Here is an 18,110-nt window from a genome sequence, read left to right as displayed (position 1 = left end):
GAGAGCCATAGACAGAGTAGGGAAGCATTGAGAGTTGGTTGGCTTTGGTCTGATTTGTTGACAAGAATGAAAAATATACACCAAATAGACTCCAGCCTTACCCTTTAACTGCAACCACACAATCGTATTAACAGTCCTATTCTTTGTCTCTTTGCGTGTTTATGTGTTTAGGCTAATGATGCCTCAGGGAACACGTGGAACTGGCTGTACTTCATCCCCCTCATCATCATCGGTTCCTTCTTCATGCTCAACCTGGTGCTAGGTGTGCTGTCAGGGTGAGTACAAACTGTGAGGATGACCTGAGCGGAGCTTTTCAAGAGATGTCCTCTACATTGCACCAAGATTTACCCCACTCTTAACTCAGGCCTGTTTGGTCATGAGATGGCTGCCTTTGCTCTAGATGAAAATAAAATTAGAAGTCTTTGGTATTTTCCCATATGTATCGTGCTGTCTGTAGAGCACTACAGCAAACTATAGTAAGAGGCTGCGTTGGCATGAGGGTTTTGCTGCAGGCAGTGGAGTAGTCTATGGGACATGTAGGTATATGCCATAAGCTCATTTTCTGATGAATGCCTAGGTCCTTATGTCCATGACATGTAAACTCTACTAAGTAAAGTAAAAATAATTAATAAGTTAAATTCTGTATTTATCTGTATTTATTTATCTGTGCTGTGCATAAATGTCTTTCTGCAGTCTGGGACAAATCTTTATTTGAACACATTTTAGTAAGTACTGTTTCTTGTAAGCTTTAATTTTGGAAACAAAGGGAGAGAATAACTGGGAAAATGAATAGGTTGGCCACATCAAGGTCAATAAAGAGATCATATTTAGAAAAAAACACCAAGTAACCGTTTTCTAACAACTGTAGGTAGCTAGCTAATTAAGTTAACGTTAGCGCTATGAGTTGGTTGAAAACTGACTTTTCAATGTGTCAAGGTAACTAGTTAAATCGAGAACCCATCTGCACTTGACTGCTACATACATGATATTATGCTAAAAGACTGAGGCTAAAGCTAACAGGAGTCAGCATCCTCACCAGTGGATAATTCATGTTGAAGACATGAAAATAAAGATTTTAGGATGAGGACTAACCAATATATTTGGCGATTGTAGTGCTATCTAGGGTAACGTTTCTGGGGTCGCTGTAGTGTAAACGTCCCCAAATCCAGACGCTACCTTCCAAACCCTTGAGGTGATGAGTATCTCTGTTACTACAACCCCATAAACGCTGATGTAGCAAGTTAAACGTTTGACAGGCCTACCCTGCCCACTTTTGTTTGCTAAACTATAATTTGACAGTCGCTGTTATACTAATAATAAGAATGACTTTTCGCATCAGATCATCTCTAATTGTCCCCGGTAAAGTATGCAGTTCTTTAACTTGCATCTTAACATCTCACATGTTCAGAGTGTGCACTTCTCTTGCATTTACTTATTTAGGTGGATTCCACATCTGTGGCAGCTCCAATGTAATATTCATGAGGTTTTATTAAAAACATAAATTCACCTGATTATATGAGTCTGCCACACCATGAGCAGACTTTGTGCTGTACATGGTGTGCAGAGCCTTTCAGTGTAATTCTGTGGTAGGCATTCCCCCATTTATAAAGGAACACAAGTAGCAGATGCTGAGCGGTGAGTATGTCATCACCACTGATGCATGAATAGCATCATGAGAGAAGTCTGTGCTTTTATTGTTTTTATTTGTCTTGAGTAATTTTGCTTTGCAGTTATTATCATCTCTCTTCAGCACCAGCAGTCTCTGAGTGTTGTTCCCCATCCTCCACTCATGTGCACCACCTAACCTACAGTGTAGCATCCATACCACATCATGAGAGGAATGTAATTTTTCCATTGGGGTCAGGGCGGGTGGATAGATAAACACTTATCGTAGATCACGATAATGTGAAAGGGGTGGCAGTGATGTTTACCTACAGATAATTATCACCCGACTTTGCGGCTCCCTTCAGCTTTATGGAGCTTTAAAGTGAGTTTCAGCTCATTGTTTAGCTGTCAGGCCCCTGACTGTTTGGTTTACTGTACATCAGTACAGTGCAGGTAGCTAGCTGGTGGCTAACATAGGGGAGCATTTAGCAGCTAAAAAGACAGATATTTCCCTGAGGAGTAAACCAACAGGTGATGACGGTCAGAAGAAAGGGTCTAATTTAGAAATGTTTCTGAATAGATGTAATGTTTATATTCAAGCTGATAATGGATTTTAAATGAAAGGTTAAAGTGATGAATCTCATCTTGAAGAGGGATTTGGTGGTGTTTGCATCCTTATTCCGTGAACATAGTTTTAATTGTAGTTCTTTTTTTACCATTGGAGAACCTTGCTGTACCTCCTACATCACCACATTGTCAGTATTGTTGCAGTACAGCTTCCTGCCACCAATGGCAGCACAATGATAAGCACTGTCTCACCTGAGAGGTTCAGCTCCCTTTCCGACAGTCTCTCCACACAGAATATAAAATGCTCATAAAGTGTTTCCACTCCCATGTCTCTCCTTGTGTTTCTGTGACATTCCTGCATTTTCTTCTTCGATCTGAGCTAATTCAGTTACATGGATGAACACAGAGCTGTATTCATGTTCACTCCCCTGTTGTTTCGTTTTAAGGTCGTTCATCTTAATAATCAGGTAACACCGTGCTTCTTTTTGAAATCAAGGCAAGAGACTAACTGTCCCTCAAAGAATTTAAGTAATTTGTGAAACATCTTTTTTTCGTCTTCCAACCTGAATTCCTGAAGCTACTTGCAGAACGGAATAGCGAGTCTCAAAGTTTTCTTGTTTACTTAATTGTAACGGCAATTAATTGTTTGCCGTTGGGAGAGGGGTTTGATGACTAGAGTGAAACAAACTGCAGAGTCAGCTCAACAGAGCAATTAATGTGTTTCACATTGCAGCCATTTTTTATGTCCATCATTTTCCTCAAGTTTTTTTCTAGGTTGTCTAGGTTTTTCATGTCAGCTTGTGAATTAATGCTCTTATCAGCTTCTCATAAGCTAAAACAAGTGGGCAGCTTGAGGCTTAGCACAATTGGACTTGATATGGCTTATTAAAGGCAGCCAGGTACATATTTTTCACATTAAACTTTATCATTAAATGTGATTATTTTTAAAGTAGAAAAAAGGACCTGCTTTCAGTTTCCAGTCCCAGATGTAATCCTGTCACTAACAGGAAAGCTTCTTTCTCTACTTTTCAATCTCACTTGGTGTACCGTAAGGCTTAGTTTTCGATCCCCAGTTGTTTTATTTATTTTATGATATCAAGTTAAAATTTTATTGTGACGACACTCAGCTTTATTGACCAGTAACACCTGAAGAAGATGGATTATCATGACCATAGGCCTTGGGCACAATTTTGCTAAGGGCCCTTACTTCCACTGTCATACTGTGCTCCTCCTCCTCCTCCCAGCACACGGGACTACCAGTCTACATTATTTATCTTTAAATGTCAAAACAAAAACCATACATGAATAATATGAAATGATCCTGCTAACCATAAAAGACGACTCAAATGAAGAATCAAATATAGTGCAGAGCCACCGCAAAAAGCACAAAATGGAACCGACAAATATTCCACCTAAACCACTTGGCTTCTTCCCCCCTTCCTTAAAGAGAAGTCATCAAAGTCCAACTCCTGGGTTTATTTGAACTGTATCAGTTCATACGCTTGTACATCCGTACTGTATTTACGGAGAGAGCTTTAGAGAGCAGGTAGCCTCTAGCCACCCCCCTCTGTGGCTATCTTGTTGTCGGCTTCCTGCTCTCTCCACAGAGGTTGTCAGATGGCTTTACAGTTACTGGGGAGGACGGAATGTCACTGATCTGGCAGGGGTGTGCGGGGGCCGTGTCATTGTTTAAAGGCCACGATCTGAACTTCAGAAGCAGGCAGGAAAGCAGATACAAGCGGGGTTGAGAGGCCGTGGACCCCCCAGGGGAGGTTGGGGTCGTTATTTCAGCTTTCATCCCATCAGTGTGGGCAGATTGGGATAAGATATGACTGTGAACGCCCCCCCCCCCCCCGTCTAACCGGAAAACTCCTCTTACACATCTCCAGTTTGTCTAACTTATGGGAGACAAATTGTCAGATAGGTTATAGTAAAAGTACATGTTCAATGGGAAACACATGAAGAAAACAACATTGTTTTTTGAGGTTGACAGTTCATTCTTCACAGTAGTTTACAAAACAATCTCAAGCCAAGGTCTACTTAATCTGAAGGTTTCCACCTTATCCCACAGTCTTCTTCAAGCAGAGCTGTATGTATCCTCACACAACCACAGGTTGAATAAATGTCATAGTTTACTATGCCTAACCTTATCACAATGTATTCAGATTTTTCATTTCGTCCAGACAATGAATGGAAGTTGTGCATATACACACATATATATGCATATGTATGCATACCTGTACACATATTGGGCCACATTTTCGTGGCAGCGCAAGTAGCACTCTGACCATTTGGTGTTTTTCTGACCTTAAAATGCGCTTTGCCCGTCTGTGTGGTATTTCGGTGCCCAGAGCACAGCTCACAGGTGGGAGGTTCATTCAAATGAGGCAGCGCAAAGCAAGCTGTTGGTATTTTGGTGGAAAATGTGTCACTCAGACGCCAGTTTGGTGATTTTATCTGCAAGAGTGAACTCAATACTTGGGAGAAATGCACAGCAATAACAGACTAATGCTCAACTTCTTCAAATGAAACTGTCTCCAGTCAGCGTATGCGTTTAAGTCGGCATCAAAAATTAACGTTTAATGTGGTTAAAGCAAGAATGTCTGTAAAATCAGTCTGCATTGATCTATGAGTTAAAAGTGATTCTTACAGTATCTGTTGTTCACAGCTGCCTTGTACTGTATGAAAAGCCATCTGAAGGTAGGCCTATGTTGATAACTCTGCAGCATCTCATGAGACAAGTGGCGCGCTAGAGAGCACGTCAATTGTGCTAGACTGTCCATTGTAAAAGCAAGCTACAAAATAACCGTACACAAGTCAGACGGGTCTGTTATAACTCGATATGCTTCCTGTTTATGCAGTAGACATCGGATTACTGGAGTTTAGTAATCCTGTTCCTCCATTCCAACTTTTTTTTATTCTGTGGGTCATGTTTTATTCATGAAATGCATTACGAGGCAAACTTTGCCTTTCCACATTCTAAGATATGATGCAACCATTTGCAACGTGAAATACAGTAGAATTATGGCTTCAATAGCAATCGGATTGATGTGATCGTATAAACTGCTTCACCCAAATTTTTTTATTTATTTCCACCATCATTATACTAATTACACTCACACAACCTGCCTCTGGCTGCAGACTTGTGGGTTCACATCGCGCTGCACCATCCAGACAACAACAACATGATTTCCTGGAGAGGCGGTGAGCGCAGTCGTGTTACTGGCTGGGAGTGAATGTCACCACACCCTCCTGATCTATATTCACCGTCTTCCAGACGTTTTTGCACTTTGCACTGCTGCACATACATGGACCAAAATAGAAGGCGCGCTTTGGAGACGCCTTTGGAGACTCAACACTCTGCATTTGCCGTTGCGCTTGTGCGTTTAAAATAGGGCCCAGAGTATGTTTACATACACACATACATACTTATGTACTATACACACGCGCACGCATGCATACAGGTTTGCATGCAAAACCTGGCTTCGAACAGAAATGCAGCAAAGCAGCAGCTTTCTGAGGAGAGTCTGGCTGTGTTTCTGTTCATATGCACATTCTAATTGTATTCTAATTGGTCTGACTGGTTACTGGAGGAGAAAAGCTATGTGTACTGCATGTGTATGAAAGCTTGTAATTCTCTAATTTAGTGTGGATCCGACTCTTTGTGCAATGTTTATGTTTGTGCTAATGCTAGCATATGCATCAATATATGTGTGTGTGAGACGGTGTGAAAGTGTGGCTGAAAGCTGCTACAACGCTGGGAAATCCTGGCTGCCACAGTCTCTCACTCTATACGCACACACACACACACACACACACACACACACACACACACACACACACACACACACACACACACACTGTTCACTCAACCAGCCAACACATGGATGCACTCCACACACATTATATAGAGAAAGATATGTAGCCACAAAATTAGATTTAGACACACTGGCTGGCACGTATACAAACACACACACACCCTAAGGAAGGCAGGCAGACAGCCACTGCAATGCAGAAGAGAGCTTCCCCCTCCGCTGTGTGGGAGACACACCAATCACTGAGCCGTGGGGGTGGACTGGAGATCCCTCGCTCTGTTATTTCTATAGTCTTCCTCTCTCTTCTTCCTCTTCTTCTCTCTCTCTCTCTGGCGTTCTTTATTGGTCTCTCTGTCTCTCTCCACCTCTTTTTTTCCCCTCTCTTATTCCACCTCCCCGTCTCTGCTTCATCTCTCGCAGATCTCATTTCCCAGCTCATTTGAATTGAAAACTGCCTAATTGGCACGACATAACCCCAACCCTTATGTTGGCAAAGCAACACAGTGGCAATGGAGATAGTGGTATCAGCTTTAACTAATGAGTGATATAACAAAAACAATGTAATATGAGAACAAAGACATGTTTTAATGGCAATAATAAGGGTAACATTTAATACACGACACGGAGAGGATGTGACTTAAAAATGTAGAGATTCATCACTAGGAGGTCTAAGTCTCCTGTGCAGCCACAGGTTGCCTCATGACGCTCGAGCCAGAACACGCCCATGTATCACTGTGGTCTGCCGTGCACCTCTGTCTCACTTGGGCTTGTTACAAGTATCATTGTGCTACTTTTGCCATCGGTAACAATAACATATTCATATTGATAATGATATAACATTCCTACCAGAACTGATAGTAATGATTGCCAGAACTGTTAAGAATAAGACCCTCCTCTTGAGTCTCAAGTCTAGGCTATGGGCCTTCACCAAATTAAATGCCTTTTTAGAGTAACAGATAGTGTGGTACATTTACAAAAAACAAATGCTTATATTTGTATGTACTGCTTTCAAATAAACATTTATAAACTGAGGTGCTTTTAGTATGTTATTCAGTGTTGCCATCGTAGCAGCTTTCTTGCTAGATTATTTTTGAAAAAAAGAGCCTAGCAACAAATTTTTGTGTCTTTTTATTAGTGATTACACAGAAAGAACCAAAAGAGTCTGGATGCTCTTATTTTATGATACTTCAGTTCCACAGTCTATACAACAGCTGACATGAATAGTTTTTGAAACTACAGGTAGATTTAGACATACATATACATGAGGTGATTGCAAGTCATTCCAAGTCAAAAGGCCAAAGTCCAAGTGAAGTCACGAGTCATCGGTGTTGGGTTGCAAATCCTTGTCAGTTTTGTCAAGTCATTGTGAAGTCATTTGATTCATGACTTGAGTCTGACTCGAGTCCATGTCACATGACTGGGCACCTCAATGGACATTGTTGAGAGAAAGACAGATACTAGCATGTTGTCTAAGCATGAGGCCACTCTGCTGCTGAAGGTTCACAGTGTGACAGGAGACTGACTCTGTCTTATACCTGCAGGAAGCCAGCCTGCTGTATACCTGTCAACGGTGGAGACCTCCAGGGTCTGTGTGCTTGTCAGAACTAATAAACATTTCTGTGTGTGTGTGTGTGTGCGGTTTCTTTGTGGGTTCTACAGGGAGTTTGCCAAGGAGAGAGAGCGGGTGGAGAAGAGGCAAGAGTTCCTGAAGCTCCGCAGACAACAGCAAATAGAGAGAGAGTTAACCGGGTACCTGGAGTGGATCTGCAAAGCAGGTCAGAACCAAGTACACACACACACACACACACACACACACACACACACACACACACACACAGTGAGCCCTCACTAATCATTACAATTACATTTAAATACACATTCTTGATTGAGTAATTAATTGTATGGATGCAGTTTGGCACAAATATGACCAAATTATAACTTGCTTTTAATTCAGCTGTGGTATTTGTGTCGCAGAGGAGGTGATGCTGGCTGAGGAAGACAAGAACGCAGAGGAAAAATCTCTGGACGGCGCGTGGTACAAAAGGAAACACAACAACTCTGGTGAGCGACCGCCCAATCTTCCGAAATCAATTGTGAAGATAGATAAATAACCTACCAGGTTCAATCATTCGAATCATTTTACAATTTAGTGTCATGTTAGAGGCGTAATCAGAACTACACCAAAATGCACAGATATAGCTTATATCTAAAAAGGTTATGACCCACAGTATAAAACGTTTTCGCTGATAATGTGACAGATAGATGCTCTGTCAAGGTACATTTGTTCCCTACTTCCTAAAACATTTGCAAAGCCTTTGTTAATAGCAGCTGGTGGTCTTTTATTGCTGCGTCACCACCTGTTGTTGTTCTACTGTACTTTACTGTCACCAGCTTTCTATTCATTACTGCCATCTACAGTCAGCAGAAATCTATATCATGTCCTCCACCGTGGTCGCAACATATTTGTGCACCCTCGTGCTGGTAGAACACTGCTCTACAGTGGCCAGTAGTGGTCAAAATGTCTTGCCGGGAGCAGCTAGGGAGCTATCCTGAGTGCTCCCTTTCTCCCCTGCCTACAACAGTGCCAGCGGGAACTTTCAGCCAGTATCTTTCTTGTCTAATCATTGACTCCACCTGTTTCCAAGCATATATATTTATATATATATATATATATATCAGGGAAAATCCACGCACTCACGCTCTACCACGCGTACATGTTACCATGGTTACCAAATTATTTGCATATATAGTAAATTCCTTATACAAATCTCTGCTCTCTTTGCTTTTGAGTTCCTGCTAAAATCACATATCTACCATCAAAAATTCACTGTGGTTGGTCCGTTTGTTCTCACACTACAAACTAACTGCACCAGAGCACGCTTGGAACTGGACTGAGACCCTCCTTTTCATGCGGGGCCTCGGCCTGGTTGTTTAGTCCGCGCCAGGGTTCAATTGACAGCTTTCACACCAGCCCAAATGAACCAACCAAGACAAACGCACGAGAGTTTGTTTTAACCAAACCAAACAGGTAAGGTGTGAAAGCATCCTTATACTCGCAGTGAAAGGCTATTTGAAGGCCCCCTTGCTCCCTTATTTTGAAGCATTTACTGTTTACTTTTCACTGCTTTGACAATTCAAAATGTCTACCGTGAGTAGGGTCTATTGGCAAGCAACCACAACATGAGCAAGGCATGTACCGCGACAAATGAGAGAGAAAATGCCGTCTGTATTTACACAGACTAATTACGTAATAATGTACAGCTGGGGTGGGGGGGGGGGGGTCAGCAACAGGTGTCACAGAGCAGCATGGAAACACTGAGAGTGCCTGGTGGACAGTTGAGGAATGACTACCTTTGAAAAAGATACCCCTCTCGACTCTAGGATGGCAGAAAAGTGATACAAGGAAGGAAAGAAAAAAGAGATAACGCAGATGTTAAATGACAGCTAGGTTATTCCCTCTGCATCTGTTGGCTGTTTAAACGTACCTGCTTCAGCTCTGTCTCCTTCAGTAGCTACCTACCCTTGACTCTGTCCGTGTTTATGCTATCCTATTTAACTTAAGCTACTTTAGCAGGAGCTGTTAGCTCCTTTAACTAACAGCTACAGTAATACTGTTTATTCGAGACTTGTCATGGGTCAGACCACTATGACGAGCAGCCAAGCGGAGGAAAACCGTTCGTGTCTGTAATTTCAAGTCAGACACGTAGAAAAGAAAGTGTCAACAACTCGCAGTGCAGTGGAATGCAAATACTGACTTACTTCAGTCGATTTCGCTAATGAACACAGGAGCTATACACTGTTTGTATCTGATTTCGCTTGTTAATGAATTGCTACCTATATAATACAATAAAATCAGATAGATTAGACAATAAAAACAGCTAGATTAGGATATTTCCTTCACTTGAATAGAACAGAGCCATCGTTCATGTTATTAATAACCTTTCCTGCTGTGACAAGTCAAAATGTCTGCTCCCATTAGCCCTGGTCACTTTAGTGTTAATCTTACATACTGCACTTATACAGTATGTATATACTTACAATATACAGTATACATATATGTATAATATTGGATAATACAACGAATGATATATATCAATTTAAAAGCACCAAAGATTGAAATATTTGTTCAATGAAATGTCGTTTCAAAATGCACTGTATGTAGTAGATTATTCTCCGTGTATGTATGTACGGGTAACTGGCTTACTCACCATGAAGCCTCTCATCTGCAGCCTCACCCAGAGTAACAGTCACAGTGATTATGGGTGCCAGGGTGGAAGGGTAATGAGATTAGAATGAAGTGCAGAGAGTGAGGCTCCCTGGAGTTCAGAAGCGGTGTGGGAGTACGAGGGCCCTTCACTCCATTTTAAAGCTCTTCTCTTCCCTGTAGTTGTGATACTCTCCCTGACAGTCAGCTGGCAAAGTTTTCATTACCTTTTAATCTAACAATGATTCTCTCAATAAATTGTTTGGTCCATAAAATGTCAGTAATAACAAATGGATCCCAGAGCTCAAGCTGACATATTCAGATGTCTCGTTTTGTTGACTAACAGTTCAGAATCTAAAGATATTGAGCTTAAAGCTACAGCAGGCAATATTATTGAATTATAATTTAGGTTGAAATAACGAATTGTGACCATTGCAATGTCACTAACAGTATCTAATTGAGGGGCAAAGTGTGTCAGCACCTTTGTATTTAGTCTTTTAAAAAACTGGACCAGGTCTGAATCAAACAACCAATCAGGGTAATCAGGGATTCTGTGTTTTGAGTCCTCTCTTCCAACCGTTCTGATTCACACTCCACTCTACACACATCTGTAGAAGCTGTTTGTACAGAGTCGATGTGATTGGCCAGTTACGTGCACAGACACACATTTTTTGTTAAGGAGCCCTTCAATTAGATATTGTTAGTGACATGCAACGGTCACAATTATATAATTATAATTATATATAAATTTCAATTATATTTCTAATATTGCCTACTGCAGCTTTAATATCATAACAAATGAAGAAAACCAGCAAATATCGCATTTGAGAACCAGTGAATCTTTGGGCATTTTTGCTTAAAAAATGAATAGTTTACCAAAATTTACATTTTATGCTATACTGTATGTAACTATATAAGATGATACAGAACACGTCGTCCCTCACCCATTTACCTTTGCTTTATTCTATAATCTTTTAGCGTCCCTTTTAGGTCTGATTTTACCTTACTGGGACATTTTTGAAAATTGATTTCACCTCTGTATTTTTTTTTTGAGAACTGGTAGAACAGTAGTCATTAGTACGTTATTACACAAGAACTCAGTACTCATGGGTCGGCAAGCGGTAAGCTGAGTTTATGAATGAAGACTGGCACAAGGCAGAGTGGGAAAGAGTTATGAGAAATTCACCACAAGCTGAATAAAAGAGGAATTGGGAGAGAAAGGATCTTTCTCATTGAAAAGCTTTAGAGTTAAAGAGTTCAATCAGATTAGCTGCTTTATGACTCGTGTGATCTATTTTATTTTCCATATTGTGTTTGCAGTGCTGAAAAGGACCAAGAAGAGTAAGAATGACCTCATCATTGCGGAGGAAGGCGAGGACCACTTCACTGACATCTCATCTGTTGGTGAGGATGATACTTGACACACAATATCTGCCATATTACTGCAAGTTTCCATGCTGTCCGTACTTCAAACGGTGTTTGTACTGTAGGTTGAAGGCTGATGCATTGCTCTGTTGTCACAGATTGTCACTAGTGCAAAATGGACTCTATACATATAATAGCGTGAAGCCATTTTGTTGAGTTAAAATAGCTTAGCAGAGCTAAGTAGGCAACATTAAAAATATCTTCAAAATACAGTTTTTAGTAAATTTAATCTATTGATGAATTCACTGATTCTCCAAACACACTTTCACTTTTCACTTGTCATAAAGAATATTGCAGTTCAGGAAACGGCATCAGCACTAAAGCGCTAAATTGTCTTCAATAAGTCCAAAATGCAGCTGGTTGGCAAGTTAACTGGAGAGTGATTTCTTCCTTCTTGTTTTATTTCAATGAAGAGGTCAAATTATCCCGTTTATTTAATTTGTAAATAAAACCAAATGTTAAAGAAACATCATTTTGTATAGAAGAACCATTTTTTCTGCTTTCCTGTTCTGCTGATCATCTGGTGACCCCTCAGATTCATCGCATGGTCAGTTGGGAATCACTGGAGTAGGCCAGCACAATGAATATCCTTGTTCTTTAATTAACTGTGCTGCAATCTCATGCTTCTTACTTTGCTCATATTTCAATAATAAAACAAACAACAAATCTAAACTCACAATTTCATGGAAAAGAAGACATTGAGATCAGAATATTACACTGAAGCTTTCATCAATTTTTCATCAAAAAAGTGGCTGTCCCACCACTGGTTATTAGAGTCCAATTGATCTACCAGCTGCCATACTGGTGGGTAGAAAATATGCCGTTCTCAGTCCTGCTAGCATGTAGATCCATCAATGCTGACGTAGCTAGTTTCACATGAGATCTTAGACAGTCTTATTAAAGAAGACCACGCCCGACACACTTAGAGTAAAAAAACTTCCCAAATAAAAGGAGTGCAAAACACAAATTTATATTTCATCAGATTCGCGCCCTGGTGGTTGTTGCATGTCATACCCCTGTCTCTCTCTCTACACGGGCTGTAGGCCACCTATTTAGTTACTGATTGAACTAAATAGATTCAGTCTACTTCATCAGTGATCATTATCTAAGTGGAATAATGCTTTACAGTGTGCTTGACTGGCATTTTTGTTACTTACTAAGCTAAGTTTATGTGAAGCCTGCAGCAAGATGTGACGTTTGCATTAACATTACTTGCATATGCTTGCTAATTAAGCAACAGAAAAGCCTCGTATTGTGTGGGTTGAACCTGAACTCACATCAATACGGACAAGAAGTGTGGACACAACAGTAGCTGTGCGTTATATTTTTGACTAACTTTTTATTTATGTTAAATTTTTATTACTATGGTGTTGGGTTAGTATTTACCAGGTCACTATCCGAACGTCACCGATCCAACCTGAGATTGCAGATTGAGGACACCATTACCATACCACCATTGACAGATAGATAGATGGATAGATGGATAGATGGATAGATAGATAGATAGATAGATAGATAGATGGATAGATGGATAGATAGATAGATAGATAGATAGTAATCAGGTGATACAGTAGGAGTCAGATGTCTGTATTAAAATAGATCAGGAAATGATGAGCCACTAGTCTTCCTGTGCTAGTAATGAAATTCTAATTGAACAATTTTTCTCTTTGTGTCCAGTCCCACTTGACATTTGGGCTTAATTTAAGTTGCAGAAGGTTTAATATAGTACAGGCTAAATGGGAGTAGGGAGGGGAGTGGTGAAGGCCACAGCACTGTGATCTAAGAGAGCCAAGGTCTTCACTTTGGTTACATCACAGTTAAAGCTTGTCAGAATATGAAAGCTTGTCAGAATATGAAAAAGCTTCTGCAGGGAATGTATAAGTTAATTATATCACATTTAGTCCATTTGTCCTCGTGGTTCTTCCCATGATATATACTGTTCCTGTAGAACTCACCTCTCTAAAATATAGGCTGGATTGTACTGGAGAGGAAAGACCATTGCCCTGCAGTGAAACAAGGTTCTGGTTGATAGTAGCTAAACTCAAACACAGTCTTGATGTGGTAAGACCACCATCAGTTTTAGACTTGGTAACTTTATTGCCATTTTGTATGTTTTGTTCCAACTGCCCCCCCAGGGTCGCCGTTCGCCCGGGCCAGCGTGAAGAGCAAGAACGAGAGCTCGTCTTACTTCAGGAGGAAAGAGAAGAGGATTCGCTTCACCATCCGCCGTCTGGTCAAGTCCCAGAGCTTCTACTGGACTGTGTTGTGTCTGGTGGGCCTCAACACGTTGTGTGTCGCCATAGTACACTATGACCAGCCTGAGTGGCTCACCTATGCACTGTGTGAGTAGCGCAGTTGTATACATAGTGAATAACTGTCATGTAAACCAATATGCCTGTATTGTGTCACTATTTATCTTACCACTGATATTATATTTGACCATTTATATATACATTCAAATACTTCTAAAAACGCTTCACCCAATGGATACTTTACTGCATAGATCGTTCAAAGTTCATAATCAATAAAACACACTCTTGCTCAATACAGAACACTCATGGGTTTTACCATTAGCACCTTAGTGGGTTTGGTATGACCAGTAGCTTATGGTGGCTGATGTTAGCAAACTGAGTCTGTTTGATGACTCCTCTCTGCTGGTGGTACTGTTACATAAAGTAATAATGTTACTTAAAAGTGCTGCATTCTCTGATACTCAGTGGTAAAGATTTCCACATCCCGGCTGCCTTAACTGAGAAACAATCCCCTCTGGAGGAAGCTTCTTCTTAACCTTGAGTACAGCTCTACATGTTGGTACAAACTGTTTGAGAGGTTGTGAGTGATCTTATATAATAAACCAACATCGGCTAAAAACAAAACATTTTCAAATGTCAAGAGATTATACTTTGACAGGTATTTTAGGAGCACTGCATTAAATTCATTACTGCCAACTGTAATTGCAATGATATCATTTTAGCATGGTGCTATGTGACAGTAGTAGGAGACATTGCTAGGCAGTAAGTGCTGCCGTTTGAATCACACACAACAAAATGTCCTATAACAAGATAAAGTCCAAGATTTATTTCTATTGTGATCCTTGATGTAAAAATAGATACAGGAGTCCAGATGCCCAGGTGACATCATGCTACCAGCAAACCAACACAATTAATACCTATATCATCATCATCATTCAAATCATTCAAAGCCAAACAACAAGGACAAAAAATAAATAGATAAATGAATAAATACAAAAAAAAACACGCACACCCATAAAGTTTAACCCGTATGACCAGCGTACGTCCTATCAGCCAACATTTGACCTTCATAAAATAAAGTATTGTAAACTTGTATGTAAACCATGCCTGTATACTGATATTATGCACCTGCTTTCTTTGTAACTGCTAATCTAATTCTACTCTGCTCAGGCAGACAACAAAAACACTGTGGCGTCCCACTTTAGCTCTAGATAGGGACAGGGAAAACTAAAGAAACACATGCAAACACACACATCACACAAGTACCATTGTACATTTCACAAACACACATGTGAGCAAACATACATCTCACACACTCCATCACGGAGCAATTATTTCCTCAAACAATAGGCTCTTTCTGTTGTCGTATTTGCTGTGGGCACAGCTGAACAGGCAGCAGTTGCCCAGCTCTATTGAATTGTGGAAATCAGCATTGAAGCCCTTTTTTTTTTTTTTAACCCTTTTTCTTATTGTCTCTGGACAGACCTGGCCGAGTTTGTATTCCTGGGCCTGTTTCTGGCAGAAATGTCCATGAAAATGTACGGCCTCGGACCCCAGAACTACTTCCACTCTTCTTTCAATTGTTTTGACTTTGGGGTAAGTCGTCCTGCTCAGCTGGCAGTTTTTGGAGTGCGAGCATGTGAATTTCAAATGAGTCAGGAATGGTGCTTAAAAGAAAGTTTTTAATTATTATCATAACAGCAAAAAAATAATTGTATTGATTGAATTTTGGAAAGGAAAACTGTGGAGGCCTGCTGCATTCATCAGACTGTGTTCACAGGTGATTATTGGCAGTATTTTTGAGGTGGTCTGGGCTGCCATCAAACCCGGGGCCTCATTTGGGATCAGCGTCCTGCGGGCTCTGAGACTGCTCAGGATCTTCAAAGTCACCAAGTGAGTCATCAGAAATTCCTGTTTGTGTGCTGTTAACACTGGTTATGCCATAATATTTATGTATATATTCATACAGTATGTCTACACCCATGTGTGTGTAGGTACTGGAACTCTTTGAGGAACCTGGTGGTATCCCTGCTCAACTCCATGAAGTCTATCATCAGCCTGTTGTTCCTCCTCTTCCTCTTCATTGTGGTCTTCGCTCTGCTGGGCATGCAGCTGTTTGGTGGCCAGTGAGTAATTAGTTTCTACTGCTGCTGCTCGCTGTGAAGAAATAAAACCACTATAGACAAGATCAGTGGCTCCCCTGTGGGGTGTAGCGATCACCGGGATTTCTTGAAGGAGTTCCAGTGGCTCTTAATTTTGCTTTGAACCCGATTGACGTAATTTGCATCACAACATTTTTCCCACATGTCTTACACATGCTTGGGAGAATCAACGTGACTCATTCCAGTAATAGCAGTTCATAAATCAGCTCTGAAAATGCAGAAAAGAGGTACAATTCTGCCTGAGGTTATATGTATTATGAGACTGCTCATCCACTGATGATCTGTCTTCGGCAACTGCCATACTGTCCCATGTCCCCCTCTGTAGGGGACTGGCACTTTTCCGTTAAGCAGCAATGTATGCCTGAATACACCAAATTCATAAATACTTCAAGAACTGTGAAAACATCTACGTCATAGAAGCATTTCTAAGGATGATTCAGCTCTAGTCAGCTCGGCTCATACAGTCCTACACTTTCAAGTTTTTATTCTATTTACTTGCTACTATTATTAATTTTTATATTTTTTGTTTACTTAGTTACGTATTATTATTATGATTCAAAAAAGAAATAATAGAAAAGAAAACGTTCCTTAACGTGTAAAACAGGAACTGCCAGTAGCTAATGTAAAGAAATATAGGCATTAAAAAAACTGGGCCAGACAAGCTGTGCTCACCATCTCCATGGCAACATCATACTTTCTGTTAAGTCACCCAAAGCATGATTAAGACCCTGGTAGCAAAATGTCCAAATATTTTCATTTGATAAGAAAAAGAAAATCAATAGAAGTGACAAAATCAATGAAAATTACTTAGTTTTTTTTTTTTTTTACACTATCATTTTTTCCCCATTTTTTTGACATGGTTATTGTATCCCTGGAACATAGACACTCTCCTCTCTCCAATCATATACAGGTATTTACTGTGTGTTGACAACCTGTGGACATCCAGGCAAAAAAATATATTACAACCATGTCAGAACATGTGAAGTACCACTGACAGACCAACTGATGACATTTCTGACTCTGACTTAACCATATCCATAAAAGGTATGGAAACTGAGCAAAAACAGCCTAGAGTTTAAAGGGTTTAAGGGGAATAAATGAGAACTAATATTTTGAAATTTATTCTAAAAACATGGTTGTAGCAACATGACATGACACCATTTAAAGGGATCTAAAATCTAAAAAGTGGGAGAAGAAATTCCCCAACAGACTTTCTTGAAAATAAAAACATATTTCTCAGGCTCCTGAAACAGATGCAGTTTTCCATCTCTTCTTTCTGTGGTTGTCTTTTAATGAGATCCAGACTAAAGAAAGGCTCTCATGGATTTTGAGAAGGCACAAGACAAATTCTGCTGCCAGTCCAACTTTCCCTATCTGCATCCCTCACATAAGGGGGGGGGGGGTTGTAATTAGGTCCCAGTAGACAGACAGAGATACAAAATGTCAGCATTAGCACAACTCATCCATTTGAGAAGAATAAACACTCTGAGATCAGCCATAAGGTCACACAGATGAGGCACTCAGACGACTCAAATATAACAGGCATATATTGTGCTGGAATAATGTGCATCCGCCTAATGGAGAGGACAATAAACTGCTCCGTCCTGTGGTAGGTGGAGGACTGACTGTGACTGTGTTGTGGCTATGGGGCTTGATTACGTTCAAAGACTTTTGTTTGTTTTCTCCCCACAGGTTTAATTTTGAAGACGAAACGCCGACAACCAACTTTGACACATTCCCAGCGGCGATTCTCACCGTCTTCCAGGTAAAGGTCAACTCCGTCATGCTCCTTTTTTTCCCCTGCTCTGCTTGCACCGCTGAAGTGGACTCAAAAAACCAGCCTGTGTCTCCCCTGCAGATCTTAACTGGGGAAGACTGGAATGCAGTCATGTACCATGGGATCGAATCACAGGGGGGTGTTCACGGAGGAATGTTCTCCTCCATTTATTTCATCGTCCTCACTCTCTTTGGAAACTGTATCCTACCCTATTGATCCAGATCGATTCATCTTTAAGGCTGTTAGCACTGTGAAAGAATTCGTCATTGATTTGAAGAACAGCTGCAATTGTAAATATTGATT

The 18,110-nt window shown here is 40.5% G+C and overlaps 1 protein-coding gene across 1 annotated transcript in view; it reads left to right on the top strand.

Annotated features, from left to right (window-relative positions):
* Positions 1 to 18,110, top strand: part of cacna1ba (calcium channel, voltage-dependent, N type, alpha 1B subunit, a) — a 123,283-nt gene that overhangs the window by 50,537 nt on the left and 54,636 nt on the right. The window contains exons 7-16 of the mRNA XM_070903653.1: positions 172 to 275; positions 7,647 to 7,762; positions 7,962 to 8,048; positions 11,512 to 11,593; positions 13,741 to 13,958; positions 15,352 to 15,464; positions 15,649 to 15,761; positions 15,863 to 15,994; positions 17,723 to 17,795; positions 17,889 to 18,006. Coding sequence (XP_070759754.1) covers positions 172 to 275; positions 7,647 to 7,762; positions 7,962 to 8,048; positions 11,512 to 11,593; positions 13,741 to 13,958; positions 15,352 to 15,464; positions 15,649 to 15,761; positions 15,863 to 15,994; positions 17,723 to 17,795; positions 17,889 to 18,006 — 1,156 coding nt within the window. The remainder of the gene's footprint in view (positions 1 to 171; positions 276 to 7,646; positions 7,763 to 7,961; positions 8,049 to 11,511; positions 11,594 to 13,740; positions 13,959 to 15,351; positions 15,465 to 15,648; positions 15,762 to 15,862; positions 15,995 to 17,722; positions 17,796 to 17,888; positions 18,007 to 18,110) is intronic.

Source organism: Enoplosus armatus, chromosome 4 (genome assembly GCF_043641665.1).
Source record: "Enoplosus armatus isolate fEnoArm2 chromosome 4, fEnoArm2.hap1, whole genome shotgun sequence".
Lineage (NCBI taxonomy): Eukaryota > Metazoa > Chordata > Actinopteri > Centrarchiformes > Enoplosidae > Enoplosus > Enoplosus armatus.
This window is presented reverse-complemented; position numbering and strand designations above follow the sequence as displayed.